Source organism: Acipenser ruthenus, chromosome 2, assembly GCF_902713425.1.
Source record: "Acipenser ruthenus chromosome 2, fAciRut3.2 maternal haplotype, whole genome shotgun sequence".
Taxonomy (NCBI): Eukaryota; Metazoa; Chordata; class Actinopteri; order Acipenseriformes; family Acipenseridae; genus Acipenser; species Acipenser ruthenus.
The window spans coordinates 25,189,935-25,203,177 of NC_081190.1; the positions used below are offsets into that span (position 1 = coordinate 25,189,935).

Here is a 13,243-nt window from a genome sequence, read left to right on the forward strand (position 1 = left end):
CTGGAATACAAAGATCAACAGTAAATGGTGTTGTTATGCTTCTTAGTGCATGTCTGTGTCATGCACGTATTCTTCTGGCCAGTATTCTGGATAGCCGTTTCATTTTCTCCTTTCCTGATACAAACACCATGGTCTATATTAAAACGCAAAAGGTGTTTTAGAAAGGTACTGTATGTTAAATAACTGTCTAATTTTAGAATTGTAGGCGACTCCATAAACTAAGCAAGCATTTTACATAAACGAGCGAGATTATGAGCAGGCCCATGATCGCTCTTTTCCTAAGCTTCACTCCCATCAACAACTACCCACACATTTAAACAACTTAACCAAAGTCATGTTAGATTCAATTCTATCATTCAAACAATATTGATGAAAATGCAATTTATGTTAAATTCCGAAAAATGCTTGTGACTAAAATATCCGGAACGATATTTTTTGTACACAAAAAAAAAAAAAAAAACAGGCTATTTGAAACAAATACCTCAAATCCCTAAAAACACATTCCTTTATTTGCTTCCCTGAAATTCAGTAACACATTACTGAGGAATAGTCATATGCTGTTCAAAATAACTCTTGATAAGAAGGTTGTTGTATTTTGCATCCAAACCTCCATCCGCATCAAAATCACAGAACACATTAATTTATATATTTACAATACCAAGACTTATACAGAACCACTGTCTCACACAATTAATAAATATAATTTAGGTCACCTCTGCTTGTGTGTTGGATTGCATGACAATAAGCAGGCAAGATTTGTATGACCATAAATCGGTAAAGTTAGGAATAACAGACGAGCAAATCCAATCTATGTGATAAAGTAGTATGTACACATTTTAATCAGGATGCAATTTGCCTGTGTGCTTAACGAGATTCCCATTACAGATATTTAACTAAATATATCTTGACCAGTTACACATCAGTATAGGATGAAAGTGAATGCTCTGGAATCTCAAACATACTCTCACTGCAGAAAAGCACTTTGTTCCACTGACAAGTACTCTAAACTGAAAATGTTAATCCCTCAGGTTTGTGGATAAGCTCCTTCACCACTGGATTGAAATGGTCAGGAATGCCTACCCCTTTTCACAACTCTCTTCTCCTATGGGAGGGCCTGTCTAATTGCTTTTTAACTTTCCTGTTGCATGAGACTCACAGGAGTGATGATTATCTCCAAGCCTGTTTATCTGAGCTTTTTTTTTTTCCAAATAAAAAAAAAAATCATTATGTTTTATATGTTCTTTTTTTTACCAAATTATTAACGTTAATGGTCACCCGTGGTTCTTAATTAAAAGTGTGAAAAAGAAAGCTAAAAGAAGATATCACTGATTCATTCCTCTTGATAAATGTTAATTTAAAAAAATCTTCAGCAATTGACTAAAGAATAGAACCTTTAACTAGTGAGTATTTGCCTTAAATACTTTTATTTAAAATATATTTTCTGATGTCACTGCCTGATTTATCACTAAGAGGACATCAATTACTGATTAGAGGATAAAACTCAAAATGGAGCGAGGTAACCAGTTCAGTATCACAGGGATGAGTACTAGATCCTCTGCTATTCCTAATCTACATTAATGACTTAGATTCTGGTATAGTAAGCAAACTTTTTAATTTGCAGACGACACAAAAAGAGGAGTGGCAAACACTGTTGCAGCAGCAAAGGTCATTCAAAATGATCTAGACAGCATTCAGAATTGGGCAGACACATGGCAAATTACATTTAATAGAGAAAAGTGTAAGGTACTGCACACAGGCAATAAAATGTACATTATCAATACCATATGGGAGATACTGAAATTGAAGAATGAATCTACAAAAAAGACCTTGGAGTTTATGATGAGTCAGAAATGTCTTCATCTAGAAAATGTGGGGAAGCTATAAAAAGGCCAACAAAATGCGCAGCTATATAGTGAACAGCGTTGAATTCAAATCAAGGGAAGTTATGTTAAAACTTTACAATGCATTTGTAAGACCTCATCTAGAATATTGTGTTCAGTTCTGGTAACCTCACTACAAAAAGGATATTGCTGCTCTAGAAAGAGTTCAAAGAAGAACGACCAGAATTATCCCGGGTTTAAAAGGCATGTCATATGCAGACAGCCTAAAAGAACTGAATCTACTCAGTCTTGAACAAAGAAGACTACGTGGTGATCTGATTCAAGCATTCAAAATTCTAAAAGGTACTGACAATGTCGACCCAAGGGACTTTTTTGACCTGAAAAAAGAAACGAGGACCGAGGGTCACAAATTGAGATTATATAAAAGGGCATTCAGAACAGAAAATAGGAGGCACCTTTTTACACAGGGAATTCTGGGAGAACCAACTCCCCAGTAATGTTGTTGAAGCTGACACCCTGGGATCCTTCAAGAAGCTGCTTGATGAGATTCTGGGATCAATAAGCTACTTACAACCAAACGAGCAAGATGGGCCGAATGGCCTCCTCTCGTTTATAAACTTTCTTATGTTCTAATATAAAAGTGCTTTATTTTTATTATTTTTAAGTCCAAGGGGATTTTGATGTTCATCATTTTAAATAAATTATTTTACATTTAATATATGGTATGGGGAAAAAAAAACAAGGAGACACACATTTTTAGTATTGAACACTAACAAGAAATTATTTTTTTGTTGTCTTGTTTTATATATACCCTTACCCCTAGGGTGGATTGCCCTCCGATGTGTATTTTTTAAATTTTTCTTAAACTGACAGTGCTTTTTAAAATAATTCACACACTAGAAAATCAATTCAGTTTTTCACAGAATCGCACACTTCATCTTACTGCTGTATGTACAAGAAAGGAAATCAAATACAAATGTTCACTATTGCTCTAGAGTTCACCGAACTGTACAGTATATGGGCTTATACCAGCTAAATGGGTAAATACTAATGAAAAGACTGTGAACACTCTACCTGATCCCTGCTTGTCTCATCAGTCATCACAGCATCTGGCGGTCTGTTTGGTGGATTTACTGTACCCTGGAGAAAGATAGAGAGCAATGATTTAAAACCAGAACAGCAAAAACTCATAGTCTGACTATTTATTAGGATTCTTATGGCCACATTGTGGAGCACTGTAAATGTACATTTTTAGACAAGAACATCTAAACCATCTTAAAAAAAACAAAAAAAAACTGTTAACATTCTTGTAAAAAAAATGTTAAAATTGTTGTATTCCTTCAAGAACAATTATCCTTTTTATCCTTGCTTTTAAATGTGCCCATGCATCATCCCTCAGCGTTTTTTTCTAGTTACTAAAAACTACATCAGTTGTAATAGCCTAAATTTTACAATTTTACAATTCTACAGCTTTACCAGCCATTGTAGACATCATCTGCCCTTGGGCAAGTGCTGTTTACAACTTTGATCTAAAACATAAAACACCACTTCCTGATTGAAAACGTACACAAATCTGCAGGAAGATCTTTTAAGCATTGTTCAATAAATTGTGACAGCTATCGAGACGTTTTTTTTCACTGGCTGCCCAGTGTTGTGGGGAGCTATCTGCATTAGAGGTTGCACGGATCTCATTGTGCTTCCAAGGAGTGGATTTACAGCTCTATGGTACATAGTCTTGGATCCTGTAAGAAGAGCATTTGCTGGTGCAATTGGCCCTGATAATGCCCGTTGCCATACTGCCAGGATTGTCATGGATTGTCTTGGGAGCAGGAGAAGTTACGGACTGGCCATCAAGAAGTCCGGACCTTAATCCCACAGAATTCCTTCTAGGTTTCCGTCAGCACTGTACCCACCAACGTCACATCAGAAAGCTTGGTGCTGAATGGGACAGATTCCCCAATACATCATCTGCCACCTGATTAAAACATGTTTTAGCAATGTAGTTATTGAATCACCAGAAGAGCTCATACTCTATACCGAGATGTATATATGGACCCTTTTCAAAACTGTATGAAAAATTTATCTACACAGACCAAGCCTATAAGCATTTTGATTTCCATTGGTCTTGTATTCAGATGCGTGTCACTGATGTAGCACACAAAATAATTTCAGATGTGTAAAGCGTGCTCCCTTAAAATACTCAAATTCGATTCTTCTGTTACTTGTGTTTTGAAACAATTCAAGTTTTACATGTTTCTCCTAATTTTGGAGTGATGTATTACGGATTTATTTTTATTTAACAGTTTGATGTTATTATATTTTAATAAGGCATTTAGTGTTCTCTAGTAATGCTATTAGATGTTGTTTTGTGGGTTACTGGTAACTCAGCTTTTGTATTCCAATGTATAGAAGCTGGTTGTTCTATAGGCACAAGGCAATATCAACTATCTGTGGCAGATAAACAAGCCATCCCTGGAACCAGAAATCATAGATTTGTCCCTTTAAGTGGGTTTTCAGATAGTTTTTTTATTTGAATACAAATCCCGAACCATTTTAATGTAATCACTTAAAGAAGTCTCCTGCAGATACACATTATAACTAGATTTAGTATCTGACAATGTGCAACAGACTACATTATAAAGGTAAATCTGGTTGAAGCTACAGAAACCACTTTTAAACACATTTTGGTATCCAGATATTTTCTCTGTTTAATATGGTAACATACCATGCGTTTCTCTGTGATATATTTGTAGATGTATCTCTGTATGTTTGGAAGACATTTGGTTGAAATTGGACAGGGTACTTTTATAGAACATATTACCATAAGCAGCTGGGCATTTGTTGCATGAGGGGATGCTCATCAATTATATATACACAAAAAAGCTTGGATTAATTAAAACTGTAAACTATCTTCGCTTCGTAAATGAGGTCCTTAGATTTATATAAAGTGGGCCAACTTTATAAAAAAAGCTGTTGTGTGAAGGCTTTTTTAGCCAAGTTATTTTTCAAGTAATTTGTTGGTACAGAAACCTTAATATGTATAAGCTGTGTTAAGATACAGTACATTTATCACTGAAGCTTCAACACTGGTGAACAAGTATTGTGTCTTCCTGCAAGCATTACATTCTACCAGAATTAACACATCAATGCTTTAATTAAACTGCTGACAGACCATTTCTCACTGTAGCATGCAAGACCGGTACTGTTGGCTATTGTGGTTTTAGGTTGACCTTTGGATTGGCTGTCACCCAAAAGTTCTTGAGAGTTGTTACTATGGCTCTTGGTCCCAAGTCTCCTCTGCTACCTTAGTTAATGCATTGCACCACATCCAATGAGCTTTTACCCCTTAGGGTGGGCTGGGACATAATGCATTAATCATTCATTTTAAAAAGCTGGGACTTGTCAACATCTGGCAAAGAAAGTAAATCTAATAGGTTGTACATAACTATAAAATACTCAATGGAAGTTATACTAAAATAAGCTTTTTAGTATAACTTTTTAGTGGAACATTTTTCAAAGAATTGTACTGTATTTCAACAAGAAAATTTAATATAATCAACTTTCCCCAGGCCCTTACTAGAACATGATAAATTCAAGTTTTTATATGTAAGGTATAAACCACGACAGGCCGTGCAGTTCCCATGAAATATATGCAAGCCTAGGTAAAGCCAAAAGGCCTTTAACCCTGGATGCGGAAGCAGCTATCTTGTTTGTGTATGTCCGTGTTATCTAGGTGGTGTCGAGTCTATCAGTATTCATGAGATACGCCCCCCCCCCCCCCCTTTTTTTTTGGCTTTTCTTGGCTCCTATTGGTCTCACTCGGCCATTGAATAGTTTTCTCAGCTTTTTCCGGAGAAAAAATGACTCGAGACCTGTTTTTTGCGTCTTTTTGATGATGTCGGACAGGGTCCGACATTGGACCAGAAAGGGAAAATTGCGATGTCGGACTGGGAAGCCTGCTTGTTAGTAAACTAACAGCCCTTGTTATGATGATGCGAAAGCTGTCACCAAAACGGCATCAAGATGCTGTGGGAGGGATTCCCTAAGCAACCATCTGCAATATTAGACAAAAGCAAAATGAGAATAAAATAACTCCAGCCGGGGTTATTGCGATCACAAGATGATCGCTTCTCAAGTATACTGTAGTAAAACAGCACTCTGCAGCCTTGAGTAACATAATCGTTATCATATAACAAGCTGCTTACCCCCTGAGGACTTATTTTGATTGTTTTGATGTATTGTCCTCAGTGATTGAGCACCATTGACATTTCTATACTGTATTTAAACTGCTGATGGGAGGAGGTCCTTTTGCTAATTGTAATTTGACATAGCAGAGGGCAGTGTAAATGACCAGGCTGGAGTCTTGATTTACAGTTTAAAACCGTGTTTTTTTTTTTTTTGTTTGTTTGTTTTTTTTACAGTGCGGTGGGGAAAACGAAAAACAAAATAAGCCTAGCTCTCAGCTGGAGCACTAACAGGACGGATAAGCCATTTACCCAACTAAACAAATACAAATCAAAACAGTTCATATGTTCCCCCCAGAACTACACATATACTGTGATTACTTTACTTAATTACACAGTATCGTACTGGAACAAACAGATCTCTTACTTTTTGGTTTTGGTTTCTTTCTCTTACTTCTGCAATTCACACATGTTTCCACTTCCTTACTCCAAAGCTACCTTTTTATCAAGGTGTCATTAACTTTAACAAGCAGTTAACCAACTGACCATTATCCTTAATTCGTTAAGGAAACAACTATAGATTTTCCAGAGGCGTGCATACATGCGGGAACCTATGACATCTAGTGGTCAACCCGTTACACTGCAGGGAACAAAGCTCTTATTCTCATACTGACATACTGATTCTGCAGCACTTCACCACAGTAATCATATTGGTCTGCTTTTAAGAATCAACCGCTTACAAGAATCAAATCATCTGGGATGGATGCGATTCTTATAAAACGGAGTGCAAGGTATTTTATTTTATTCAGGTTTCGGGTCTTTAGGAGGTAAATACCCATTTCGGTAATGGTTACATTTTGTACTTGAAAGAGAACTGTGTGTTTTCTCAAGAAAATAAAAAAATATTGAAATTCTATGCTGATTTAAAAATAATATTTATAAACAATTGCTTCTCTACTATAACCTGACATTTCCTCCTCTATAGTCTGAACTACGACATCTAGTACACCATAATAGAAGGTCCAATTTTATTCTACTTCAACATCACTGCCAGCAAACACCAATCAGATCTGACAACTTGCTATATGAATGCAACAATGAATGCAAAGGTATTTCTCTTTAGGCGATCACATAAAATGCTGTCACTTTTAGAATATAACATGCACCCTGTGTATAAAGAACATCCCTTTTAAACTGTGCAATCAAAAATACCATATTATACTATTTAAATGATAACAACCAAAGTATACTGTACATATCATTTGACATGCAACCTCTATAAACACAAAACATGCTTACAAAATGTGAAAAACTGTTATAGATTCTGAAAACTATGATTCATACTACAATCACAATACTAAAACAAGGAGCAACTGGAAATGAGAAGCAACGCATAACTGTAATGCTCTGTGTGACAGCAGACGGCTGCAAACTACCTCCATACGTCGTTTTCTTATATGCATAATTGAGGGTGCATCTTTGTAATGCATCTTTATGTGATGTTTTATTTTTTCCTCACATTGAGGGTGGGAAATGTGGGCTGCATCTTAAAATTCAAAGGAATATGGTATTTCTAAATAAAAGCAATATTCTATTGATAGACCATCAACATCATGGCCGGACTACAAGGCAAATCTGAAGGTATGGCTACACCTAGTGGTGGCTTCTGCGAGTCTAAGAATACGTATGCCAGTCCTCACTGGAACAAATGACAGGATGCATTCCAACTTATAATCTATTAGGCTACTCTGCCTTTCATTTTTTCTTATATATAGTACTAGTGCAGTTTTAATATATTTAAAAGATAGCCTTCTCTTTCTCTATGAAAAAAGGAACCTAAGCAGTCCCTGAAGACACCTGTAAATACTTCAGATAATTACACATAATACAGGATGTGATTGTTTTTCAGCAGCAATATTGAATCTATAGCAATTCTACAGCAATAAATTGATTATCCAAACAAATCAATGTTACACTACCTGGTCCAAATTAACAAATATACACACACACATATATAGAGAGATGGGTTGTGCAGCCAGTTACATCTAAATTATAAACAGAAAGGTCTGAGGGTGGAAAAACATGCCTTTAAGGCACTGCAGTTCACTGTCAAATCACAACACATCAGGAATGTATTTGCAAAACAGAATTGCTGTACACCATTTGAGATTCAAAATTGACAAGACAGTGTTAAATGCATGTTAAATGAGCTTTGCCCATGTCTGATCAGCAGTGTCTTTTTTCTTTTTTCTACAATAGTAAAATACATCAGGTTCAATGACCTTGAAGAAAACATCTCTGAAAAGAAACCACATAGAACAGTACAAAAGGGTACACTTGTCAGTAACCATTACCTTCCTGTTTTTTTTTCTACTCTTCAGCAGTTGAAAAGCATTAATGTTACTATTGACACTAAAAAAACTAAGGTTTTAGATGAAAAAACGTAGATCTACAAAGCAATGTCTAAATGGGATTTGACGCATTTAACCTCCTGTAAAAACCACATGAACCAGAAATCTACAAATTTCTCATGTGCTGTGATCTAAGTACATAGTATGTTCAATAATTAACTGTAACAACATACATAAAAAAAATTCAAGGAAACAGTTACCCAGATATTCCCTTCACTGTCTTCAGATTCTGACCCTTAAGAATTTTTGGCAAAGAATGTGTCCAGTATACGGGTACAAGGTTTCACAACAGTTCAATGAGTGGTTCACATGGGCTGACAGATCACGATCTACTTCCACACTATGTTAAATAACTTGACACAAATGCAGACTAGTCCAAACACATAATTAAAACAGAGATCCCTTGAGGGTCCCCGAGTGGCTCATCCAGTTAAAGCGCTGCTGCGGGGAGCGCAGGATGAGTCACACAGCTTGGACGGTGCCAGTTCACGTCCAGGGTTTGCAAAGAGGCTGAATTCTGCTGGGGACCCCGAGGAGGGCGTCACTTTGGCTCTCTCGCTCCCTGTGTGGGGGATGGGAAACCGGCAGGGATTGCTCCTCCTCATCGCGCAACAGCAAACCCTACTGGCCAGACACCGAGCACATTCAGAGTGGATAAGAGGCAGGGCTGCTCTCCGTTTTCCTGGATCGGTAGCCCGTCCACCTCGGCTCTGGACTGCTCTGTGTAAAAGCGATTCTGGCTTTAGGCTTGCGAGATCGGAGGACGCTAACACGCACTCATAATGTCTGTGCTGTGTGAGGACTCGCTGCTGTGAGGAGAAAAAGTATTCAGACCCCTATGTCTTGCAAAAGTATTCAGACCCCTGACCAATTTTCTCATATTACTGAATTACAAATGGTACATTGAAATTTCGTTCTGTTTGATATTTTATTTTAAAACACTGAAACTCAAAATCAATTATTGTAAGGTGACATTGGTTTTATGTTGGGAAATATTTTTAAGAAAAATCAAAAACTGAAATATCTTGCTTGCATAAGTATTCAACCCCTGTGCTGTGGAAGCTCCCAGTTTACACCGATGAAACAAATTGCCCTAACGAGGACACAATTACCTTACCATTGGCCTCCACCTGTGAACCATTAAAGTTGCTGTCACATTTTCTGGATAAAAACCCCACTGTTGAAGGATCATTGGTCAGGCTGTGAATCTGATGGAAAATGAAGACCAAAGAGCATTCTACAGAAGTTAGAGATAAAGTAATACAAATGCATAAATTAGGGAAAGGGCACAAAATAATATCCAAGTGTTTGGATATCCCAGTGAGCACAGTTGGATCAATAATCAGGAAGTGGAAGCTGCATCACACCACCCAGGCACTGCCAAGAAAAGGCCGTCCCTCAAAACTCAGCGCTCAAACAAGAAGGAGACTTGTGAGAGAAGCCACAGAGAGGCCAACAATCACTTTGAAGGAGCTACAGAGTTCAGTGGCTGGGAGTGGAGTAATGGTGCACCAGTCAACCATATCAAGAGCTCTGCATAACACTGGCCTGTATGGGAGGGTGGCAAGAAAGAAGCTGTTACTCAGAAAGTACCATCTGAAAGCACGTCTGGAGTTTGCCAGAAAGCATGAGAGTGACCCAGCTGCGATGTGGGAAAAGGTTTTGTGGTCAGATGAGACCAAGATAGAGCTTTTTGGCCAAAACTCAAAGCGCTATGTGTGGCGCAAACCTAACACTGCCCATGCCTCAAGACACACCATCCCTACAGTGAAGTATGGTGGTGGCAGCATCATGCTGTGGGGATGCTTCTCATCAGCAGGGACTGGGCATCTTGTTAAAATTGAAGGCAGAATGGATGGAGCAAAATACAGGGAAATACTGCAAGAGAACCTGCTTCAGTCTGCTAAAAAACTGAAGCTCGTGAGGAAATTCACCTTTCAGCAGGACAATGATCCCATGCACAAAGCCAAAGCAACATTGGAGTGGCTCAAGAACAAAAAGGTGAATGTCCTACAGTGGCCCAGTCAAAGTCCTGATCTCAATCCCATTGAGAATCTGTGGTACTATTTGAAAATTGCGGTCCACAAGCGTCGTCCAACCAACCTGAACAACCTGGAGCAAATCTGCCAAGAAGAATGGGCCAAAATCACTCCGACACTGTGTGCAAAGCTGGTACATACTTACCCCAAAAGACTTAAAGCTGTTATTGCAGCGAAAGGTGGCCCTACCAAATATTAATGTGTGAGGGTTGAATACTTATGCAAGCAAGATATTTCAATTTTTTATTTTTCTTAAAAATATTTCCCAACATAAAACCAATGTCACCTTACAATAATTGATTTTGAGTTTCAATGTTTTAAAATAAAATATCAAACAGAACGAAATTTCAATGTACCATTTGTAATTTGTAATTCAGTAATATGAGAAAATTGGTCAGGGGTCTGAATACTTTTGCAAGGCACTGTATATTATATATGTGTGTGATTGTCTATATATATATATATATATATATATATATATATATATATATATATATATATATATATATATATAGACACACACATACATACACACACACAGATCCTTTGAATCTGATATTTTCAAGAATTTTATCTAATGCATGTCAACACCGGGTTTCATCCCCATTGGGCAGCGAGTTTATTTTATATCAAAATGTGTTTAAGTGTCTCTACTACTGTATATGCCATTGCTTTTTCCACAGGGGACAGACAGACATTAAAGTCAACCTGTAATTAACTACATTTCCAATATTAAATATTCAGATACAGCCTCTAAATATTTCAGAATTAATGTATGACTTAGCACAGATTGAGTCACTGACCAGAGGGCCTTGACTCATCATTGCAGAAGATACCATTTTTCCTTGAGCAAGTATGTCTTGGAGCTATGAAGGTCATAATTTATATGGGTAAAAAAAAATACATTAGTAATCAAAGAAGAATACATATGCATGGATAAATGTACAGACAGACAGACACCCCCATATATGCAAAAAATGTCTGACAGACATACGACCGCCTCAACTATATCCCTGGGAAGGGATAATATAATATTAAAGTAGAATCCTGTTTGATTACACACACACAGCTGGTTTCAATGACCCCGACTATCTTGGTCTACCTAATATTACCTTAGTTAAGGTAATCCAACAAGCAAACACCGGGTTAACGAATTGATCAAAGGCACATATTGTATTGCTCCTCAGTTAAACTGCAATGGGTATCTAGCTCTCCAGTCTTTAGTTCTAACCGCCAAGTTATACAGCCTCTGAAGCTGCATCTTTCTTTTCAATTTTGTCATACAACTGCATAATAATAAAATATGATAATATCTTTATTTTTAGATCACGCCTTTCATAGTGTACCACCATCACAAAGCGCTTTACAGAGGTAGGCTGTGAACTGTGACTTGCTCAGGGTCACACAGTGAGTCAGTGGCAGAGGTGGGATTTCAACCGGTGACCATCAGTGGTAGAAGTGAGATTTGAACCAGTGACCTTCTGGTTACAACCACTGGACCACACTTCATCCTAAAGCAGGGATGTTTATAGAAGCCAGGAGCCGGGAAGAATCCATGGCTATTTTCATAAAATTCCAGCTATTTTTATGAGATGTTACTGGAAAAACACAAACTCTTCTCAACTGTCTTCTGTCTCTGTGGCGAAGACAAGCGTACGAGCGGTTCACTGATTGGTTGCTGGGGATTAGGCGAATTCAACTGGCTATCTCCGTTAACATTTACCGTCCCGCAAGTTTCAGTGGTGACAAGAAGGATGTCAAGATGTAATGAAAGCGGAAAACGAAAAATGAGAACTACATGCTTTTTTTTTTACCCTGTTTAAATTAGGAATATTTTAATCTATCTGATGTTGTGTCATCAAAAATGCAGACTTTTTAGAACTAAGCTATTTGGTACCTGCTTTTTGATAGTTCTGATATTTCTATACTATTATAATTAGTTTTTTGATAATTTTTAATATTTAATTTAATATTTGCTGTGCTTTTTTTTAAAGTTGCAATTCAGAATCCAGTGTACTGCACCCTCCACTTTATTATACCACCAGCTATGGTACACAAGCTGTATAACTAGGGCTTTCTAAAAATGTTTAGGTTTTACTGCTTAAGATGTACAAACCTCCAATATAAAAATGCCACTATGAAGATATGATTACAGCATACTGTACCATTGATGGCAGCCCTGCTGGTGTCATCACTCATTGCATTGGTCTAATAGTACTGTAAATGAACATTGATGATCAAAAATACACTTTGATAATAAGCCGTTTTTGTAATTTCAAAATAAACCTTTTACCCCACCCAAAAGAGATGATTCAAATGCTCGGTATATATTGAATATTTGTATGGTGAATTACCTGCCAAAATTTTGTGTTTACAAAGCACAAAAACAGTAACCTGAGCCACAGATTGACAGCAAAAATGAGGTTGCCTTGGCCTTGCATAGCTTTCCAGACTCCCCCAGCCTAGAAAAATGTTTCGCCTCGCTATGTTTAGCGGAAGTTTGCACCTTCTCCTTGCCCCCCTCCCTTCATCTTCTTTCAATCTCACAGTACACACAGCTCCTAATTATGAAAAACAGTCTGCATTCATAAAAGGAGGGAAAAAATATGATGAAAACATACCTCGAGAGCAGAGGAATACTAATTAGTCACACAGGACGATGTGACACCTTGAGGGAAATAGGACTGCTGTAATGTAGCCTCTGCTCATTCAGGAGGGATTAATGTTTTACTGAGTGAATGAATACAGCATGTAACCCTGGTATGACT

At 37.4% G+C, this 13,243-nt stretch overlaps 1 protein-coding gene across 2 annotated transcripts in view; it reads right to left on the reverse strand.

Moving 5' to 3' along the window:
- The window catches only part of LOC117427495 (peroxisomal multifunctional enzyme type 2), a 54,141-nt gene that overhangs the window by 15,537 nt on the left and 25,361 nt on the right, over positions 1–13,243 (reverse strand). For both annotated transcript variants that reach the window (XM_058992595.1, XM_034903410.2), the window contains exon 17: positions 2,916–2,981. In XM_058992595.1, the coding sequence (XP_058848578.1) occupies positions 2,916–2,981 (66 nt within the window). The remainder of the gene's footprint in view (positions 1–2,915; positions 2,982–13,243) is intronic.